We start from the raw sequence: 23,510 nt of genomic DNA, 5'->3' as shown, positions 1-23,510 counted from the left end.
CAGTGGGGGTTTGGTCTCCGAAAGTCAAGCCTCAGTAGGCAGTGGTCTGACCACGACAGGGGTATGATCTCGCTACCCCTCAGACCAAGATCACAAGTCCACTGCTCCGAAAGGAATACGAGGTCGAGCATGTGACCCGCTGAGTGGGTTGGGCCCCGAATTACTTGGGTCAAGCCCATGGCTGTCATGGAAGCCATGAACTCCTGCACTCCATCAGAGTGTTCACCGAGCGAAGGCAGATTGAAGTCCCCCAGGACCATAAGCCTGGGGAACTCAATTGCCAGCTCGGCTACCGACTCGAGGAGCGAGGGGAGGGCTGCTGCAACGCTGTTGGGAGGCAGGTACGTTAACAGCAAACCCACTTGACCCTTGAGGTCCAACTTCACCAGCAGGGACTCACACCCGACAAGCTCTGGAGCAGGGATCCTACGTGGTACTGGAGACTCTCGGATAACAATAGCCACACCCCCACCCCTTCTCTGAGCTCTCGGCTGATGGAGCACCTGAAAACCTTCTGGGCACATCTCTACGAGGGGGACTCCTCCCTCTGGGCCCAGCCAGGTTTCAGTAATACATGCCAGGTCTGCCCTCTCATCTAAAATTAAGTCCCGGATGAGGGGAGCCTTATGAACTACAGACCTGGAATTTAGCGACAACAGCCTGAGACCAGGGTCCTGATTACTCGCGCCATCTGGCCTTGGAGTGGGACTCATAGGGCCAGAAGGAGGGATCTCTGTAACGTAGCAAGCCCTACTTCCCCGGTAATGGCCAGCCCTAAAGTCCCCGCCATATCTGCCCCTCCCTGTTACGACCGTGATGCTCCGGCCCACTCCCGTGTCCATAGTCCCCCCGACCACCCCAATGACCCCCGCATTCCCTGGCAGGTCCTCCGAATCAAACGTACTCATTCGCTCACCCAGGCAGTCCCCACGTAATAATTAAAAACACAGAAATACAACAATAATGGCAATAAAAAGTGGGGTCATTCTCTCAATTACATACATATCGCATACATATCCCATACAAAAGAAAGAAAAAGGAAGGAGAGAAGAAGAAAGAAAGAATAGATTGCGCAGCTGTTAAGGTGCGAGTTCAGGCAGAGCCAAATGGCTCTCAGCATTCAAGGTGGTTAAGATAACTGGCATCCAGCTGTGGTCCAGGCAAGGTATACAGGGGAGTAACTCGTATCCCCCTCTTCTGCAGATCTGGAAAGGTCCAAAAAGTCCGGAACAATTGAGAGAAGCAGGGGGCCTTTTTGCACAGGCGCTGTCCCAGATAGAGCCCCAGAGGCAATGGCGGATGGTGATGATGATAATAGTCAAAGCTGGGTGGGGCTGTGCCAGTGAGCCTAAAAATCCAGAGGCCGCGGTCAAAGAAGGCCAGATGTTAAAGTGCCACAGCAGGGGGGCGCCAGCAGTTAAGTCCATAAAGATGAAACATAATTGAAGGGGCCAGTTAAGATGGATGGTAAAGATGGTGATCATAGCTAAGTCAAAACTCCCAAGCAACGCAGGGGCGATGTCTTCCAAGAAACTTAGCCACAGCAATCTCCCAATTGTAGTGGCAACCAGGTCTAACAAGCCAGCAGTTTGTTATATCAGATGGACGCTGCTCGAAGTAGATGTTCCAGGGGCAATAACAGGTGGTAAGCAGTCAAAGGGGTACGGTTGTTACAGGGCCAGTGCAGGTGGTCGCAGGCCAAGGCAACAAGAGTCAGTGCTGGGTAGGAAACAGGCAAAGACTCCACAGCAGCGAGGGCAGGCAGAGAAGAAAATGTCCAAACACACAGAAGAGTGAAAGGGCGAGGCTGCGACGGCGAGGGAGGCAAGCAAAATGGAGGGGGGGCGTCCAGGAGAGCTACAGACGGCAGCAGCCACAGCCACAGCCAGCCGCCCGATCCGCTCGACCAAGCCCCGGTAAATCTCCACCTCTCTGGGGCGATGGAGGATGGTAATAGCCATTTATGGGGTCCCCAAGGCTCACCGCTCGGCTGAATAAATCCGAAAACGCCGAAGATTGAAGTAAAATGCTGCCGTCAGCAGCGGGGCGCCGTCATCTTCCTCCCCACGCCGCATGTGTAAATCCGGGCCGCCGAGAGTTTCACCCCTCAAGGTCTTGAAAATGCCCAATCCTCTCTTGTTCCCTGGGCTCCAGTCCTCCTCGGGGGGACTTTTTAGTGGTATTGTGGTAGGTTACGGAAGCTCTCCAAGGTCTTTCTCGTCAGGCTTTCTGCAGAGCGAGAAAGCCTGGCAGCCATTCAGGTCTCGCACATGCGCAAATGTCTGAAATGTTTGAAACCCACCATTCATTGACATATATCATGTGTGTGTGTGTGTGTGTGTGTGTGTGTGTGTTATTTGTGCTGATAAATAAATAAAGGGAGACTAGTATAGATCTATTTCAAGCTATTTAGCTCTCATCAGCTAGCCATACCCTTACTGGGATTCGAACCTGTGCTGTATTACCTCTTAGGCAGATGTCTTAACCATTATTTATTTATCAGCACCAATACATATAGGGCCTGCGTGGCACTCCGCTGAGCAGCTGGAGCGTTGCAGAGGCTTGTGGAAGTGTTGCTTACAGCTAAAACACATCCGTGTGCTGCACGCATGCCACATGCATGCTTGTGGGTGATGCTGGAGCCATTCCAACTGTACTGGTTGGAACAGAATACGGAGCCCACCACTGATACATACATACATACATACATACATACATACATACATACATACATACACATTCTTAAATATCAGAATACACCATATCAGACCAGCAAAGTTAACTATGACTGAGTTAAGAACATCAAAATGTGAAAGCATGAGAAAAGAGAGTATTTCAAACATGAAAAACAAAAAGCATATGAATCTTGCAATCTTACATTGTAAAATATCGGTCCTTTAATTAGATAATCTGGAAAAAAAGAAATTCAAACAAATCATAGAGACCCCAGTTTAAGGAATTGTCTAACAGGATTGGAGAATTGCATATTCATTTGTCAAGATTCTGTGCGCAACTCTTCCTTTAATGCTAATTCTGGAAGAAATAATACTTTAATGAAAAATAATCAAGATCTAACTTCATTTTTTCTACCTTAAACTAACTAGCTAACTAACTAACTAACTAACTAACTAACTAACTAACTAATTTTCTTTCTTTCTTTCTTTCTTTCTTTCTTTCTTTCTTTCTTTCTTTCTTTCTTTCTTTCTTTTTATAGGACTTAAACAACTGCCTATTGTATATACGTATAATGATTATCACAATAATATATAAAAACAAGGATAAAAACAGAATTCTTCCCCCAGGTGCCCCCATAATATGTACTATTGTGCAGGTATGCTACAGGATGGCATGTACTACAACCACTACTGGTTTCCTAAAAATGGCATAATGAGATAGCAATAGCACTTATACTTATCTATCATTCATAGTGCTTTACAGCCCTCTCTAAGTGGTTTACAGAGTCAGCATATTGGCCCCAACAATCTGGGTCCTCATTTTACTGACCTTGAAAGGATGGAAGGCTGAATCAATCTTGAGCCTGGTGAGATTTGAACTGCCAAATTGCAGGCAGCTGGCAGTCAGCAAAAGTAGCCAGGAGTACTGCACTCTAACCACTGCACCACTCTGAGATGATTGAAGCCCTGTCTCATGCTGTGTAAATTAAAAAAGAACAGGCTTTTGATCATTGACTGTTGCAAGAAGCATTGCCAAATTAGATCTAAAATACAGCAATAAATCTTACACTGACAGGCAACAGATTTTGACTAAACATTAGACGAAATGTTTATTCATTTATTGAAAACAATACAAAATATTTCAAACACCCTTCTTTCCATATAAAGTATTTACCAAGTATTTGAAAGTATGTATTTACTTTTATGGGAAGAAAAATAAGGTCTAGGACAACTTAGCATGATCAATTCGCCTTGTCCAATTTGCCAGCTACTACCAACTTGCCAACTCACCACAACCAACTCACTGGGGGACAACTTTCCACAGCCAACTTGCCACAGAACAAGAGTTATACTAATATCAAAGAAATGGTGGAATTAGAGATGGGAAGTCTTGGGGAAAAAAACTGGAAAAATTGGGGGGAATTTCTTTTCTGGTTTTTTTTCTTTTTCATTTTTTCCAAAGCTATTTTTTTCTACATTTTTTTTGTGGGGGGAGTGTGGAATATGTTATTTTCCAATGATGTAATATATCTATGACATGGATATATAATATGAAGATCTTAGTGAAAGATTGACAAGACTTTTTATAAAGTCTTAAATTATTTCAAGTTCTCTTAGCTGAAGACAAGCAAATCCGTGAATACAACTCAAGTAATACTGTACTTCTCAATGCAGTCGAACAAGAGAAATATGCACTTATTCCACTAAGGGGCACTGCAGGGAAAAGGCTCCAGTTTAGTTTGGTTGTGTACCTCGCACCTCCTACAGTTGAGTAATTGTTGGGCATATGGTAGATGAGTAGTTTCTATCTTCCTTCCAGGCCTTAACTGGCAAGTAAGAGGGTAAATTTCTCTGTCAAATTAGTTTTTCTTTCATAATCCTTAAATGATTCATATTAATGTTCTCCACAATCACAGCATAATGTTTATCTATCGTCTGCTCAGTAAATAGGCTTTTCTTTTTCTCCTCTCAGTAAAATGGTGAGACCAATATCTAGAGTTTGGAAACATTTTGACAGTGCAATTTCTGTTGAGAGCAAAGCTGCAATTTGCAATCTTGTGAGAAGAAATATTCTTTTCCAAATGCTAGAAGGATAACAAAACACATCCTTTAATGCCCTAAAGACATTAAAAATACTTTATGGAGTTAAATGATGAGAACTAGAATGAAAATGCAAGTAGCTGTTCCTCTTTCTGCTGCTTCTGGATCATCACCAAGTGTTTCTTCACCAACAGCATCTTCAAGTAATGAAGCAAACTGCTGCCTCACAAAAATACACAATATCTTCTTTTGTAGATAAGTTGACACCTAAAAATCAGGAGAAAATTTATCATGCTCTTGCAAGAGCAATATGTGCTTCAAGATCAGGATTGTCAATAAATTGCAAATGCATATTGGCAGGAAAGTTTTAAATTATTATGACTATCACACCATTTGCCAAGTAGACATTCCATTAGCAAGTCACTTTTGGAGTCAGAATATGAGCGTGTGATGGAGTCTGAAACAAGGAAAAATCATTGAAGCACTAAGTCTTGCAGTACTTACAGAGGGATGGACAAATGTTCAGGGAGTAGGAATCATCAACTTTGTGATAACTTCAACCTGTCTTTTATAGAAGTATTGAAACTTGAGATACTGTAGAGCAGAGATGGTATTCATCCAGTTCTCTCCAGTTTGGGTGAACCAGTAGCAGCAGCTGTGGGAAGCTTCCCCCACCCATCCCAATGTAATGCACAGCACTGTGCATGCACAGAGGGGAGTATGCGTGTGCAGACATGACATGCACTCACATTTGTGAAATGGTAGGAAAGGTAAATGAATCCCACCTCTGCTGCAGAGTATATCAGCACTGAAATATGCACAGTTTTTAGAGAAAGGTGAGAATGGTGAAGTATTTGCTTTGCTGACTGACAATGCAAGTAATATGAAATCTGCATGGGAAATCATAATGGACAAGTATCCACATATTGCATAGTGCATCTCATGGACTAAAATTACTTCTCAGTGACCATGAAACTTCAGAGGATTTATAGAATAGCTAAAGAGGTAATCAAATATGTAAAAAGCTACTCATGTTATCACCACAGTCTTTAAGAAGAAGCAGTTAGAAAAAATGCACCAAATAATATGATGCTGCAGAAGACTCCTGCAAGTCCCTTGGGCTGCAAGACAATCAAAATGGTCAGGAGGTTTATCTATGTTATTAGGGTCATGTGAGTAGTCAAATGGGTGTGGAGCCTTCTTGGAACTGTTAAAAGAACTGTGTTGCAGTCTGTTGAAACTTGTAAATGAAGTCCATCTGCATTTAAAAGACAAAGGGCAATTTTTTGTTTCCGGGGGAGGAGACTGTCACTGTCGGGAGCTCAACGGGGCTCCCCTCAGAGTTCTGGTCTGTATATCTTATAAGATCTATAGATATCTCCGCTTTCTGGCAGAAAGGGGCAGGGAGAAGTTCAGTCGTTAGGATCTCTTTGTAATTCACAGCTTTTTTCCCCCGTTGTGAACGGAGAAGAGGTTCAACAATAGCTGAGCCAGCCAGTTCTTCTCAGCTGTTTTTTTTGCAGCCCTAGGCAGGTTGCCCCCCCCCTCAGGACAAAGCTAAGCTATTTAAAATCAATTCAAGTGGGGACCATCCCTGAGAAATCTTTTTTATTACTATTCAAAATACCAGCTTCAATTTTGTAAAAGGCTTCTTTGTCTAGCTGCGTTACAAGATGGCGATTTTATAGCTTCTGCGTTTGATATATGACGTACTCAATCAGCCCTACTCTCCTGAAGACTTCTCCTTATTAACTGTTAAAAGTTTACAAATAGTATCCCATCTAAAACTGAGGGGAGCAGAGACTTTGCTTGTTGGCTTGTTTGTTTGTTCGTTTTTTTCTTTATAATGGCTCCCAAATCGAAGCAGTCCAAGCACCTCCTTAACAACACATCTCAAGAAATTGCTATAAAGTTGCTGCCCTTGCCTCCTACGCCCTCTACTGGAGACTTGTTAACGCAAGAATTTCTTTTTGAAACCCTTAAAAATTTCAGACAGGAAATCAATCAACTTATATTGGACTTATATGATAAATTTGATGCCAAAATTGCTCAAACAAAGGAGGATATGATCGGAATTATGACAGTTATGACAGACTATATTGCTGGAATGGAGGATAAATTGGAACTTTTGGAAGAAACTAACTCTAATTTGACATCTAAAATTCAAACGTTACAACAGGAAATTGAAAATGCTCAAAAACAACTTGTCATGATAAATTATAATAAGACTGCGTTTGCAATAAGAGTTAGAGGATTGCGTGAAAAGGAACAGGAGAATTTGAAACAGACCTTTTTTGAGGCTCTCAGTCAGTCGGTGGGAAGTCCGGGACTTAACTTTGATTGGCAGATTCAAAAAATTTATCACCAGAACTCGTGTGTAGCAAAACAGCGACAGCTTCCGAGGGACATAATTATATATTTCACCACAAGAGAATCCAGAAATGCGATAATACAGAAGCTCTACAATAATAAGCTGAGAATTGATGGACAGGACTTGATTGTTTTTAAAGAAATACCATCTCAAATATTAAGAGCAAGGAGAGACTACACTTTTTTAACTGAAGAACTCAGAAATTCTCAGATACATTATAAATGGGAAATGCCATCTGGTATTACAGTCACATTTGAGAATCAAAAACATCGTCTTAATTCTGTTTGTGAAGCCCGAGATTTTTATTACAAGATCCTGAGGGAGGGACTTCCTGAATCATCCGGACTTGGAGAAAGACAAGGAGAAGGAGAAGACAAGCAGCGGGACACGTGGCTACAAGGCAGAGGGTGTTGCTTTCCTCTTCCGGAAGGGCAGAAGAGTAAAGAATAAAGATCCAGCGATGCCTTTAAAATACTTTTTAAATTTTTAGTTTGAATAAAATTTCATGATTCCTGTCTGGTATAAAATGGCAAAGCTGTATATTGATGATGAGATATTGAGACTGAAAGAAGCGGTGCTGATTTTGGACATATATTGTATGGGATCTATATAAGACTCGTTTGAACTCTAATTTAAATTGCGCATGAATTATCTTTCGGGGCGAGGAGAGCGGAGATCGTGATTTTCTTGAATTGTGGTTTGGGATGAATGGAGTCGGGAGGTGCGGGTAGATGGAAGGGTAATGAAAGTTCAATTAGATTACTTTGAGTCAGAATGTAAGCTGATTTTTGTATAAATTGCTATTTGAATATAAGGTTAAGAAAGATTAGTTGGAGAGTCTCCAGGAAGGTGGAGTAAATATGAGAGGAGTAATGGGTGAGGATAAAATATATATGTGGACACGGGTAAAGGCAGGATGGAAGGTATAAAATTCATATGTGGATGTGGGTAAGGGCAGGATAGGAGGTGTTGGAAATGAAAAATGAAAGAAGCACTTGAGTCTTTAAATGGCTTTACAGAAAGGTTTGGATATTTGGATAAAAAAGAGATAAATTAAAGGTTTGGATATATAGATAAAGTGATAAGGCCCTTAGTTGGAGAATTCCATTTGAGTAACTTGCTTGGTTCCAATATAGTTTGAAATCCTGCAAGTAATAAAATAACTGAAATTAGGAATGAGGTACATTTAAAGATGATGGGAAGCTGAGTTAATGTAGTGGGTTTGTTGATTTTTCCTGTTTTTCCTTTTTTGTGTGTGTGTCTTGTTTTTCTTTTTATTTTTTTTACTATTTCTCTTTTTTTGTTTTTCCTTTATCTTTCATCTTTTAACTTTAAAGTTAGTTGGTTTTAATATACTCCAGTGCTTGATAAAGAATTATGCCGGGTATGGGACCTGGGAAGTCGAAAGGGGGTTAGGGAGGGGGGTCTACCGGGGGGAGGGGGGAGGGGGGAAATACAGTTTCAATTTTCAGAACAATAAGAATGCACTTGTATACTGTTGCTCTCTTTTCTTTTTTTCTTTTTCTCTTTTTTTTCTCTTTTTTTCCCTTAATTTTAGTGCAAAATATAAACTGAATAGATTAATGAATTGTAGAGATACACCAAAGTGAGGAGTAGAGGGAAAGAAGAGGGAGAAGTAAAGAGGGAGTGAGAGGGGAATGTAAGGAGGGTGAGATGGAGGGAAGGGGAGATGTCTGAAGGGGAAGGGAAGTAGAAGAGGGGACTGTTGGAGGGGAGAAATGAAAGTTGGAGGGGGAGAAGAAAGGGTGTATGGGGGATCGAAGTGTTATGTTGGTTTTCCATGGTGGAAGATTTATTGATTTTTTTTCTATGCACAGTATATAAGTGATTGTATAAAATGAAAATGAAATAAAACAGTTTTAAAACCAAAAAAAAAAAAAAAAAAAAGACAAAGGGCAGTTTTTTGAAGACAACCTGTATTCTGGACCTGGATGATAAAGTCTTTTTTCTAGACTCTAGAACCTAGCTCAACATTGACTCAAGAAAACTGTTCAGCTGAGATTTAAGGAAGCATCCTACTGAAGTGACTGAGATTTAATGCCAAGGACTATGCCCAAACACCCAGCTCATTAAAGAAAGCTGGCATTTGTCAACCCACTTCATGGTCCATTGTTTAGTTCCCTTTTCTATTTTTTCTTCTCAATGAAATTATAGCATTGCTGCCATCATCATCATTATCATCATCATCATCATCATCATCATCATCATCATCATCATCATCCTTACCCCATACAATATAACTTGAACCATTATAAAGAAATATAAAACAACTATTTACATTAGACTTGCATCCAGAAGGCTATGGAGGAAATGGATTATCAGAAACCTTTTCAGTTGGAATTCAGATGATGGTACATTATTATGGCATTATTATAATGTTTGTTAATGAATTGTGACAAGCTTGGGTTAGGGATAATGCTTGATCTCTTAGCAGCCTTCAGTACTATTGACATATTAAACCAATTTAGGGGATTGGGAATTCAAGGAGAATTATTGTGCAATGATTTTTCCTTCCTCCAGACCTCATTCCAAATGGTGTAGGTGAGAGGGAAATGATTGACCAGTTGTCCCCATTTTTATACTAGGAGGCCTTGCTCATGGGCACTCACGCTTTAGAAACTTTCTGGTTGCATCCTGCTCTACATGAAATTCCTTTTGAGGACCATTCATAAGCTTCAATTGATCCAGAATACAATGTTACAGGTAGTTATGTGTGCAGTTCATTCCATCCATCTTGTAATATGTACAAGTTTTTAAACTCCTATATGATATAATGCAAGTTCCTTGCAGGACTGCCTTCTCTCCTCCTCCTAAAAAATAAACATCTGCTACAATCACACAATCCTCTAAGGAAGAAATTTTCCGATTCCCTTTTTAAACCCTGCAACTACATACATCTTTTATCTAATGTTTATCCAAATATTTCACATGATCAGCAAGATAGGAGCCCTTTAGATTTCAGCACTGGAGGCTGTTCCTTATATAAGGTGCTGCTATGGAGAAGGCCCACTTCTTGGGACTGCCAGATAAAATATTTAAAAGAGGGCTACCAGTACTCACTCTATCTGATATGGAGTGGTGAGCAGGTATCCTCAGGACTGTGAAGGGAATAACCAGCATTTGGAAAGAACCTCACAGCTGGTACACTTTCTGCAACAGTAGTGTGATATGGGCAAATTGTGGGATGCTTAGAACTGCCCTTGCAAGCTGTTTTTCAGAGACATTAATTTTTTTTCAGATATGTTAAGTTTAAAAGCAGATGACCATACAATATGTAGCTATTTTATGTTGAATTTTATATAATATATATAGATAGTTCTTCACATGTTACCATAACTAGAGCAGGTACTCCCATTGGCAAATGATACAATATTACATGTTGATTGCTGGCTTGTTTTGCTTCAGTCAACAAGGAAACAAAAAGTCCAAAATAGCTCTCTACCAGTAATCAACACCCAGACCAACATAGATTAACTCCAAGAGTAACATCAGACCAACATCCAAGAAGTAAACAATACCCACTCAAGGAACTGCCAAACAAGCTAACAGTGAAAAGTCTGCAAAAGAACTTCCTATTAACACTAACAGGGCAATCCATTAGAATATAAACTGAGAGCAACCTGCCCCTTTGATAATGTTACCTAGTTTGGATAATGAAATGTCTACAAGGAAAAAACCAAGTTCAAAGAGCATCAAGGACCCCTCAAGGATTCTCTAGTGATTATACAACAAATTGAACTATGATATCCAGGGAAATAGTTATTTAACATAATTAGAAAAGAAACTGAGATAAATCCTTTCAAATAAACATTCTTCTACTAATATTCATGTCTGAAAGAAGAAACAAGTCTCTTTACCACAATATGACAGACTTGGATATAACATTTTCTTGAGAATGGAACACAGATAAAAACAATAGTTAAAGTTATGTATGTTACAGAATTAATTAACTTTGAAGAGAGAAATTATAAAGAGGAACTTGGAGAATCCAGTAAGTATGAAGTGTTTGTCCATAGTTTGAAATATATAAAAGTTGTAAATGTCTGCTGGACCTTTTTTTTAAAAAAAATTGTCACAAATGACAATAAGCAGAATCTAAAGTAAACAATCCTTTGATTAAAAAAGGAAAAATGAGTTAAACGTGTAGAACTGCATATATGAGACAGATTTTTCAAAGGTATTTAATTTTTCCTTACTTCAATTAAAGAAAGAAGCTTTATATAGAGCTTGGTTTGTTTAAGGGATGCCCAAAACTTCTAACTTGATTTTTCTCATTGTGAATTAAAGTTTGGAGCAACCTAAATTCAGAAGAGGTTCAGCTTGATGATAAAAGAGTATAAGGCAAAAATTAATCTTAGTGATACTGGGTGTTTTTTTTTAAAGTTGTCTATTTTACTTCCTGATGCACTAATTATATAAGAATAATGAAATGGGTCAACAAAATTGAGATCTATTAATGTAAAGAATTGGACTAAGCAAAATGAAGATCAAATACATCAACTGACATCACTGAGATAAGTTCTAAGACCTAGAACATATTTTTCTCCCAGATACTAATTCTGTTTGTTCCCCTATAGATTATCTTGTCTCAGTGTGAAATGAAATGGAGGTGTTTTTAGAAGAGATGAATGAAGTATGAAGAGAACCAGTTTGGTCTGTAGGTTAAGGCATTGGACTACAACATGGAAGGCTGTGAGTTCTAGTCCCACCTTAGGTATGAAAGCTGGTTGGGTGGGCTAGTTTTTCCCTCCCTCCCTCCCTCCCTCCCTCCCTCCCAGGGTTCTTTTTGTGGGGAAAATAGGAGGAGGAAAGTATGCTTTGAATTATTAATTAAAAATAATAAAAGTAGGATAAAATTAAATGAATAAATAAAATACTGTGGGCATAATCCATGACTTATATATAGTTACCAGGGTTATACAAAGTTTGAAGGTATTTCCAGTTGCCCAGCTAAAGCAAGTAGGCACAGATTGGAGAGTAGCAATAGAATAAGATGATCAAAGAGGAAATTTACTTTAGCAAAATTAATAGTGAATAGTGAAATTTAGTGAAAATAATAGTGAATTACTTTAGTAAATTTTTAGTGAAATTTACTTTAGTTTTCCATTTCAAATGGCACAGGAAAAGGCAACAATAAATCATTAGTGTATTTACCAAGAAAACCACATGGTATATAAAGGGATACCATTTAAAAAGTGATGGATAAAATAGAAGTAGATGATGGCTCCCTCAACACAATAGCATTCAACATGCTATGAGAAAAAGCTCAGGAAGGAATCTTTGTTTTTCTCTTTTTGCTATTCCATCTAGCTCAACAATTATGCAATACAAGCTTAAACATAAATATTCCTTTGAACTTAACATGATATTTTGCTCATTGTTTTGGTTAAATCAGAATATTACAATATTGTTAGCTATATACAACACTAGTTTTTTTTCTTTCCATCTCTCCTTGTTGCATTTGCTGTCTGTCTGTCTGTCCATCCATCTATTTGTCCGTCCATCCATCCATCTGTCCATCCATCCATCCATCCATCCATCCATCCATCCATCCATCCATCCATCCATTTGTCATCTATCTGACATTATTTCTTTGTATATACCTCATTAATAACGGATAATGCTTTCTCTTCCCTTTTTAAAAGGAAAATGTTTTGCCTCATCACAATCAGACAGTAGAGGCTGCTTAATTTATTAATTCAGATATCTGCCTATTTGTCACTGATGCTTCTAAGTCAGCATGAGAAGGCTGAGAGATTTTTAAATTTCTACTTGGTCATTATCTATTACCAATACAATAAGGAAATTACAGCTATTCAGTAACTGAAAGTAAAGAATATAATTTTGATTGTCCCTTATACTCTATATTAATTTAGAGTATCAATAAGATATTTTCTCTCTACAGGCTGCTTATACAAGAAAGGAATGGATAATCAAAGTTTTGTTACTGATTTCCAACTCTTAGGATACTCCGATGTTCTGGCACTTCGCATGTTAACATTTGGAGGATTTTTGCTTATCTACCTAGCTGCATTGATTGGAAACCTTCTTATGATAACTGTTGTAACCCTTAACCCTCATCTTCAAACACCAATGTATTTTTTTCTAGTTAATTTAAATATTGTTGATCTAAGTTTCATTTCAGTCACTGTTCCAAAAGCGATGGCTAATTCAGTGATGAATACCAGAAGGATATCATATTATGAATGCATGGCACAAGTCTTCTTCTTTTTTTGGGCAGGAGCATCAGAGTTCTTGCTCCTGACCTTGATGGCTTATGATCGATATGTTGCTATATGTAATCCACTGAATTATGTGAAAGAAATGAACTGGGAGGCTTGTTTAAAAATGGCCACCAGTGCATGGATCTTTGGGTTTTTTGATGCATCACTAAACACAGCTTGCACTTTTACGATCACATTCTGTTCCAACCAAATCAACCAATTTTTTTGTGAAATCCCACAGCTCCTGAAGCTTTCATGTTCCAGTTCCTCCTATTTTATTGAACTTGGGCCCCTTGTATTTACTGTGTTGATATGTGTCAGCTGCTTTACTTTCACGGTTACTTCTTACGTGTACATCTTTCGAGCTGTTTTTATTATTCCTTCTGTGGAAGGAAAGAAAAAAGCTTTTTCAACTTGTCTGCCCCACTTGGCTGTGCTCTGCTTATTCTACTTTACTGGAGTCTATGCTTGTTTGGGGACAATGTTCAGAACCTCATCAGGTTTGGATCTGCTACTCGCAGTGTTGTACTCAATGGTCCCCCCTTTCATGAACCCCATCATTTACAGTATGAGAAACAAAGAGATCACAACAGCACTTTGGAAGCTTCCACAAAGAATAAGACATATGATTTCAATTTAGATATTTGATTCCATCTTTTAAAATGCAAACCCAAATAAAGGAAATTGATTAAACTCCAATCAACTCAACAGAAAAGGTTACTTGCCACTAGCAAATTGTAAAGATTTCAATAGAGCAGTGGGACCTAACAACATGTAACACCACTGAAAAAAATACCAAGCATACATTTGACTCTTTAACAATAACACAAAGGCTTAGGAATAACTATTTTTTAATTCCTACCCGCAAAACTATCCAGATTTGCACCTTAAATAAAATTTCTTTTTTTTTCAGTTGAAGAATATTGTGGGGTGAAAGGCATTCACTTTAAAGGGAGTTCAGGAGAAGCACCCTGTTAAAGCAACATGGTCTCCTCACTTCTAAAAGCAAACTATTGGACTGGCCCAACATTATAGCCTCTAAAACTGTTCAGTTCTGCAAACTAAAAAAGCTTGAGTTAGCAATATTTAACTTCTAAAGTTAGTATTGAACCACAAAAAAGAAATAATGAGGTATATGTTGATCAAAAATAAGAGGTGCATGAGTCATAGAGATTTATAAACATATCGATTTAATTTTTCTCCCCCCCATTCTCCATTAATTATTCTAATTTCAACTAAATATTCATAGTACAACATAAAGAAACACCCATAAATTAGCTCAATGCAAGATTTGATTCAAAGATTGTCTGAATTAATTCAGATGGTGCTTCCTGGGCTATCCAGCAGAAACTGATATTTAATACCAGAATAAATATATAATTCTAAAAATGTGGATAACATATACTTCAGAAAAAGAAATTGAGATTTATTGAGGGACAAGATTATGAAAAACAAGTCCATGGAAAAAGAAATGATAATAAAATAACCAAGAGCTATTAGGGAAATGATAGTCAATAGGGAAACAACATTAAAACATGTTTTAAGAAATAGAAATGAATAGGGTTTTTTGGGGGGTGGGTGGATAATAATGCCTCACCAGATATACACTGTAGACATAAGAAGTCAAATATGTGCTCTCTATAAGACATGTTGCCAAGGAAAAGTGGGGTCAGCTCATAAGGATTTTGGGGAATCAGGAAAAAAATAAAGTACATATTCCTCATTGGGGCAAGAATTTTGAGGGGAAAAGAATTCATCTGCATAAAAGTTAAACATGAAAAGAAGCACAAATGGAAACATCTTGATAGTGGGGTTATATTAAACAGAATCATGCAAAAATGAAAGTATTTCTTTGGTCCTCTTTTATAGCTTTTGGAAAATTAGAGGGGATCCCTTCTGAAAAGTTTCCCATCCTTTCCCCCCACTTGTGACCCAAGGTATCTCTTATCTAACTATTACCTAGGCTGTGTTACATCCTCCTGTCTCCCATTCCCACATGCAACCACAAGTGGGCAAAAATATTCTGCTCCTTGTTTGATCTGGAGCCAATTAATAAAGTGTTCTTCAAGACTAGAACCTAACTCAGCAGGATACCAGGAAGACTGTGCAACTAAGACCGTGGAAGAAACTAAGTGAAGGAACATAGTTAAAAGCCTTGAGTGGAATTTCAAATCTAATTCTGTGAAGGATATTACCCATTCTATGTCTGGCACACAGAAGAGACTGGACCTTTACTTTTCTGAAATGGGTCACCTGCTTGAGCAGGGGGTTGGACGAGAAAATCTCCAAGATCCCTTCCAGCTCTATTCTGATTGAGTGATTGATTAATGAAGAGAGTTAATCTTTCATTTAATTTTGAGCTATGCTGTAGAAGGAGTTTTGCAGTCCAGTCTATTTTTCAAATGTGTTTTATTATAATTCCCACCATCTGTGTGAATCAATTACAATTATTGAGAAGGACGTACTTTATGGAATGATAAATATTACATTCCCAATACAATTTGAGAGTAGCTGGTTGGGGAAGGTGACCTTGAATTAGTGTGCACAAGAACCACTACTTCTGGATAACAAAACAAAACTGGATTCTCCTCCATTGGTAGAAAGATAATACATGAATCCTCTGTGAATTCATCTGAAAGGCTGCTGTTATTACTGCAGTATCTATAGAATTAGTCTTAGCATGACTAATACGATAGCCTAATTTTGTGTGGCTGCACTGAAAATGAAGGAAATCATCATTGACTGTTCTTTTAAAGGATAGATACAGGAGATGAAATTCAAAATACTTTGCCTGCCAAATGAGAAGAGAACACTCATTGGAAAAGATTCTGATGTTGAAAAGATTGAAGGTGAAAGGAGAAGGGAACGGCAGAGGATGATATGGTTAGTTAGAGACATGAATGCAATGAATATGAGTTCGGACAAATTTTGGGAGATAGTGGAGGACAGGGAGACTGGTATGCAATGGTCTGTGGGATCACAAAGAGTCAGACTACTTAGCAATTGCACAATAATAACAAGTGAAAATGAGGAAACTACAAATACAAATATGACATATCTGTCAATTGGAGATGGATCATTAATATTATTTATTTTATTTTAATTATTTTAGTTGATATTTGATCACAATTGATCCTGCTACCATTAATTTTATTGTATATAAAGTAAATATGTGCCTTTACTTTTTTTTCCATTGAGTTCAGATAAGTGCATATTATACATTATTCTCCAACTCCTACCTATACCTACTTATATCTGAAATAGTATAAAGTCTCCTGCTTGAACAGAGGGTTGGACTGGAAAATCTCCAAGATTCTCTTCCAGATCTATTCTGATAGATTGATTACTCCCTATTTTACTAGCACAACTAACTTGCTAAATAGAATATATAGAAATTTATATATCCACTTTACCACTGAGCATTGTACCTGAGTAGGGAATTGGAATTAAGTTCACAGTCCAACAATATATCTAAAGTTCCTTAGATAAATTGAATACACCAGGCATGAGTCCTAAAGTGCCCTCCAGGGATACTGACACAGAACTTACACACACACACACACACACACACACACACACACACACACACACGGACGCAAACCCAAATATAAGCCATGATTGAAATAATGTATCTGTCACTTTAAATGCTCAAGTGAGATGCGATTGGATGCTGTTGCATTAATAAGCTGTAAGAGGGAGTAGGAATACTAATTTTTGTTCCTCTTGTTCCTGTATGTTCTCCTTGCTTGTTATTGAAGTTGAATACTGTATATTGGATGATGGCTACTCTGTATGTTAGTTACCTGTCTGCATGGTGAATCATGAGTTGAGCATCTGTAAACCAATATGTTATATCATAGACTGTGTATATATTTCAAAACTACTTATCGCTTGTTATGGAGAATGTTTATCCTACTTTATTTTTGTTAACACAAGTAAAGTTAACCTTGCTTTAACTTCGGCGGCTGTGATTGATAGTGTGACTATTCAGTGGCACATTCCTTGCTACCTTCTGCTACTCAACTCTAGTCTCCAAAATGAGATATAATTAACAATGTGCATATGTGCATGTATATATTCAACATGGTGCAATTCTTCAAGGAAGAAACTATAAATATCTCACTCTAAAGGATATGACTTCTTCTACTTCTATTTCTACTAACAATGAAATTCAATTGAGATCAGTCTGTTCTCAGTTAAATGAGGATTAAATAGCAGCCAAACTCCATAGTACTGCTTTTTTGCTTTCAATCTCTTCCACATCATCCTTCTTTTTCTATTTTATTGATGTCAATTGATCCTCCTCTCTGAAATGGATTTTTGAGAAGAAACCAACCCACTGAAACAATATATAAGATATCCTTTTTTTTCTAAATAATGTCCAATGAAAGCATGGCAACGTATTTTGTATTTGTTGATTTCTTTGATATTGCAGAGTTCCAGAATTTCTATGCTTTAGTATTTTTTCTAATTTATATTTCAGGTGTGATGGGAAATCTACTCATCATCCTCACAGTAATTCTAAATATTCATCTTCATATACCAATGTATTTTTTTCTCCTAAATCTATCCATTGTTGACCTGGGGTTTTTAACAGTCACCATCCCCAAAGTCATAGCCAATTCCTTAATGAGAACAAAGATAATCTTCTATTCTCATTGTGTTGCCCAAATGTTCTCCTTTGTTCTCTTTGCAGCATCTGACTTCTTTCTACTGACAGTTATGGCCTATGATCGTTATGTTGCTATTTGCTATCCACTTCAATATGAAACTTTAATGGACAGACACAGATGTATCCAAATGGCAAGCTGTGCTTGGATAGGTGGCATTCTAACAGCAATATTGCACACTGGTGCTACATTTGCAAACACCTTTTGCTCCAATGTGATCAACCAGTTCTTTTGTGAAATCCCACAAGTTCTCAGGCTCTCCTGCTCTGATATGTACCTCATTGAAATTGGGGCTATTTTTTTCAGCGCCAGTTTATATTTTGCCTGTTTTGTTTTCATTGTTAATTCTTATGGACAGATCTTCAAAGCAGTAGTAAGAATTTCCTCTATACAAGCTAGGCAGAAGGCCTTCTCTACCTGTTTGCCTCACCTCATTGTGGTTTCCATGTTCTTCATTTTTGGCCTCTTTACTTATTTTCGGCCAATCAACAAGACTCCATCCCAGATGGACTTAGTGGCTTCTATAGCCTACTGTGTGGTGCCACCATGCATGAATCCAGTGATATATAGCATGAGGAATAAAGATATCAAGCGAGGACTGTGGAAACTCATTGTCTGGAAATTTTTCAGGGGGGAAAAAAACCCCATGCTTTAAGCTTTAATCCTTCAAATGTATAAACATAATGTCTGTGTAGAAATACTGTTGATAATAAGAAAACATTTTTCACACTGAACCTTTTACAATCAAAGTCATTTTTAATAAACAATATATGAATAATATGCATTGAAGGACAGATAAAGGAACATTTTTAAAGACTTTTTTTATATGCTATTTACAGATAGCATCTGCATGGTTATGTATATATTTATGTTTGTATATATTTAAAGGCTAAAAGAAACATTGTTTCAGTGGGACAGTAATCCACTTAAGAAATAAAATGTGTTGGATGAAAATCTAAAAGAATACTGTTCTGTACTTAGAACTGTATCAATGCAAATCTGTAAATAAGTGTTCTAATTTAATGAGAGCCTTCTTGAGAACTGTATAACTTGTATATGATTATACGACATATGTATTTCTTTGATGATCTTGTTCACATGTGATATTTAGAATCATTCTTCCCTTTTCACGATAAAAAGTACTAAACTTATCTGATATGTCACAAATGAATGTTGCCAAGTTCTTAATTTAAACAAAGAAATTAAATGTTTTTGTTATATTCAGACATGCAAGAGGTACCATAAATCATCAAAGTCTGCCTAGTGAATTCATACTGAATTAGTTAGGCACCACTATAAAATATTAAAAACTGATATTAATTTGCACTCTCTATCTAAAAGATTAATTGTAAAAAATATGAATGTTAAAGGGTTGTGTTTCATAAATAACTAAAGGAAAAAAAGAAACTTAAAATGTTTTCTTTTAAGTGTGAAAAAAATGTGAGTCTCAACTAAATACATATGCACAGAAAAGCACATACATACATTTGATGGGGTGATAAAGGAAAGAAAATAATTAATGAAGTGTGCTAAATGTATTAGTTTTAAGCCATTTGAATTATAATAATTATAATGCCCCTCCAGTGAACATTGGAATGACAATCCAATTTTATGGAACCTTTCAAAAAAAAGTGCAGTATGTTTCAATTCCTAAATCAAATTAATTGTAAAACTTAAACCAACAATATTACAATGGTTGGAACAAATGCCTTTTATGAGACTCAGAATATTATTAGAACTTCTCTATATGTTAGAATTAGGTCTGGATTTAGAATTCAGACTGTTTAGACAACTTCATCGAGTCTGTCTTTTTAATTCTTTCCTCAATTCTCATTTCAAGTTCTCATGGAGAATAGTGTAAAGATTAACGCTAATCTAACCATTGTAAGCTAACCCACTGACTTGGAAGAATAAGCAATAGAACTGGCTCCACATTTTTGTTTTCAAAAAGAAGTTAAAGTACCAGGATAGAAATTAGGTGACTAACGGAGGGGCCCAGTTCTTATTAAACTACAACGTTCAACATTTTTCATCATTTTTAGATCATTTTTCTTCATGCGTATCTGTGTTTGTATGCACACTCAATCACACACATGTATGAGCATGCATATATCTGTAAACTGGCATTTCAATAAAGATAAAAATATTTTAAAAAACATTTCCTACTTTTCCCCTTTTTAAAAGTTATTTTTCAAAATTCTAAGGAGCAAAGTTATTGTTTATCTCCTGAACTCTTTCTCCATTATATTTACAATTCAAGAACTTTTTATGAAACACCAGAGGCAAGATAAGGGCTGCTGAGGCATCCTGCTCTACTGATGTGTGAATTAGAACCTACTATAATAGTTTGAAGATTCTAAATTGTGAAGAAAGTCTATATTAGATATCTAGGCTCCCTGCTTAAGACTATGAAGGGCAATAACATTTAAACATAAAAACAACAATTCACAGGGTGACATGTTTAATGATGCCATAACTTTTAACCACATGAGGAATGTAAATAGAACTACCAGAGATCCTATCTGTAGGTATATCTGTATGTATATCTTCCTGGGTTTGTGTATCTGTTTCTATATATTTATGCAGGCAGTCTCACTTAACAACCATTCATTCAGTGATTGAAGCTACAATAATGCTGAATTAACATCTGGTTCCCAGACTTATAACCCTTGCAGCATGCCCATGACCACATGATCATGTCTTGAGTGCTTAGCTACCAGGCTGCATTCATGATTGTCATAGCATTCTGCAGGCATATGATTGTCATTTTTGACTTCTTTGCCACTTCCTACAAGCAAAGTCAAAGGGGGAACCAGCAGGAAAGTAAAAGTAGCAATCATGTAAAGTCCTTGCTTAGTGACTTGTGCGGTCCTTGCTTAAGGACTGCAACTGAAAGTGTTGCAAATGATATTGTAAAGCAGCATGATCATGTCCCATCACAATCAACCCCCATACTACTTAACAATGGAGGTCCTGATCCCAATGAGGGATACTAAGTAAGTAACCTAACTGTATCTGTATTCTCTATGTGCATGTGCATGAATATGTATACCATGTTTTCCTAAAAATAAGACCTGGTCTTATATTTTTTGGGCTCCAAAATAAGCATTAGGACTTATTTTGGGGGAAACGTGATAACACAATGATCAGCATATCTGGGTGCTCTACCCTCTGGCATGCCCCCCAAAAGTGGCAAGAGTGTGGATGCCGATGGTGTCTGGCAGCAGCTCCAGCCCAAAGCCCCCTTGGTCAGCGCACTCTGGGCCTGTGCAGCTCACACAGTGCAGGTAGTTGATTACCTGTTCAAGCAGCAGATGGAGGCAGAGGCAAAGGGGAAGGCATGGAATCCAGACAGCCACATAGGTCACAAAAAAGCCAAAAGTCAGTGGGCTCGGGCAGGTGGGCAGATGTGGGTGGCTAGTCTTTGTATGGTGGCACTGGCAACAGATGGAGGCAGAGGCACAAAGGGAAGGCAAGCAATCCAGGTGCACCATTCAGGTCATGGGAAAGCCGAGCTGGTAGACCAGAACAGGTGTCTGGCCACAGGAAGCTCATCTTCACATGGTGGCAGCTCAGACCTCAGCGAAGCTGAAAAACATGAAGAAAAGTCTCCTGTGGCCACCTGCCCACTCCATCCAACTCTCTCTCAATTTGTCTGCAGCCTACATGGAACATTTGGATCACCTGCCTTCTTTATCATGCCTCTGCCTCCCTCTGCTGCCAGTGCACCATGCAAAGATGAACCACCTCCCTCCACTGGCCCCTTCTGATCAATCAACTCTAAGCTTTCCCATAGCCTGCTTGGCACATTTGGTTTGCATTTTTCACCCATCTCTGCCTCCACATGCTGCTTGGGCAGGTAATCAACTTGTGTTGTGGGGGCTATGGCTGCTGCTAGATACCTTTGACCCTGCACTCTTGCCACCTCAACTGCTGGCCACACCCACTCCTCAATGATGATGATGATGATGATGATGACGACAACAACAACAACAACAACAGCAACAACTTAACTGGGGCTTATTTTTGGTAGGGCTTATATTAGAAGCACACTAAAATCAGGCTAGAGCTTATTTTTGGGAAAACATGGTAGCTATCTATATCTATATCTATATCTATATTTATATCTATCTATATCATCTATATCTATATCTATATCTATATCTATATATCTATATCTATATCTATATCTATATCTATATCTATATCTATATCTATATCTATATCTATATCTATATCTATATCTATATCTATATCTATATCTATATCTATATCTATATCTATATCTATATCTATATCTATATCTATATATCTATATCTATATCATCTCTATCTCTATCTCTATCTCTATCTCTATCTCTATCTCTATCTCTATCTCTATCTCTATCTCTATCTCTATCTCTATCTCTATACCTATATCTATATCTATCATCTCTATCTCTATCCATCCATCCATCTCTATATACTGTATATGTACGTCTCATCACCAAGAAATGACTTGGTGACACATTCTTTCTTACACAAGCTCTCCTGACATTATTTTATAGTTGCCACCTCTCTCCAGGTTCTTCATCAAAGTCAATACTTCCAAAATTTAACACAATAATTCTATGATATTTCATTGCTAATATACAAATATTATTAGAAATCAGATGGTATATGAAGAATCTAAGTCACTGATAAAATAATTAAAATTAAATGGATATTTATTAATGTAAATTGAAAAAAATATTGGAGCTACTCTACATTTTCTCTGTTGAAAATATTACATTTCTTTTTTAAGATATAATTTTCATCATTATACATTTCAGCATTCTCAGATTAATTGATAAGAAAATAAAAAACTAATTTTGCTCTTGGGAGCACAAATACATAATGAAGATAGTTACTATCATTAATATGAGAAAACATGATAATCCCAAGAATATATTTTTTCTCTGACTAATCTGTACAAACAAAAAAGCTAAAATAGTATTATTCCATTAAGTTTAATATAATGTTATGGGAAACATTAAAAAATAAATCTCATTATGTAAGAATTTAATTTTATGTTAAAGTAAACTTTAACATAAATTGATTGCCTCATTTAATGACTTATTTACTGAACTTTACACACCTTAATTAGAGACCAACCAATCTTCCAAGCTTGAAGAACAACTTGGAAACTAATAATTGTCTTGATTTTTTTCCCTAAGAGATTAATTAAAACTACTTATTGATAATAAGCAGTTTCTATTCTTGAATTTTGTATATGTGAGAGAAATGGATAAAAATTAGCATTTTAAAAAGTTGCTTGTTAATTTACTGAAAAAATAACTTTAACACTTCACCAAATATTTAACTGTGCACAGAAGTACATACGCACAAATATACTTTATTATTTCTTCCTTTAATTAGCTAAATAAAATTTATTTATTTACTTATTTAAGTAAGAATGACAATATAGACATCTGATAGATAGATAGTTAGCTTTCAGATTTCTACACTGCCAATCTTATCTAAGTGACCC

The 23,510-nt window shown here is 37.3% G+C and overlaps 1 protein-coding gene across 1 annotated transcript; it reads left to right on the top strand.

The window, feature by feature from the left end:
* Positions 1–17,708: 17,708 nt before the first annotated feature.
* Positions 17,709–18,656, top strand: LOC116521487 (olfactory receptor 14I1-like). The gene has a single exon (XM_032236156.1). The coding sequence runs from the start codon at positions 17,709–17,711 to the stop codon at positions 18,654–18,656; it is 948 nt and encodes a 315-aa protein (XP_032092047.1).
* The last annotated feature ends 4,854 nt before the right edge of the window (positions 18,657–23,510 follow it).

The sequence above is a fragment of the Thamnophis elegans genome, chromosome Z (assembly GCF_009769535.1).
Source record: "Thamnophis elegans isolate rThaEle1 chromosome Z, rThaEle1.pri, whole genome shotgun sequence".
NCBI lineage: Eukaryota > Metazoa > Chordata > Lepidosauria > Squamata > Colubridae > Thamnophis > Thamnophis elegans.
Note: the sequence above shows the minus strand (reverse complement) of the source record. Positions and strands in the feature narration are given on the sequence as shown.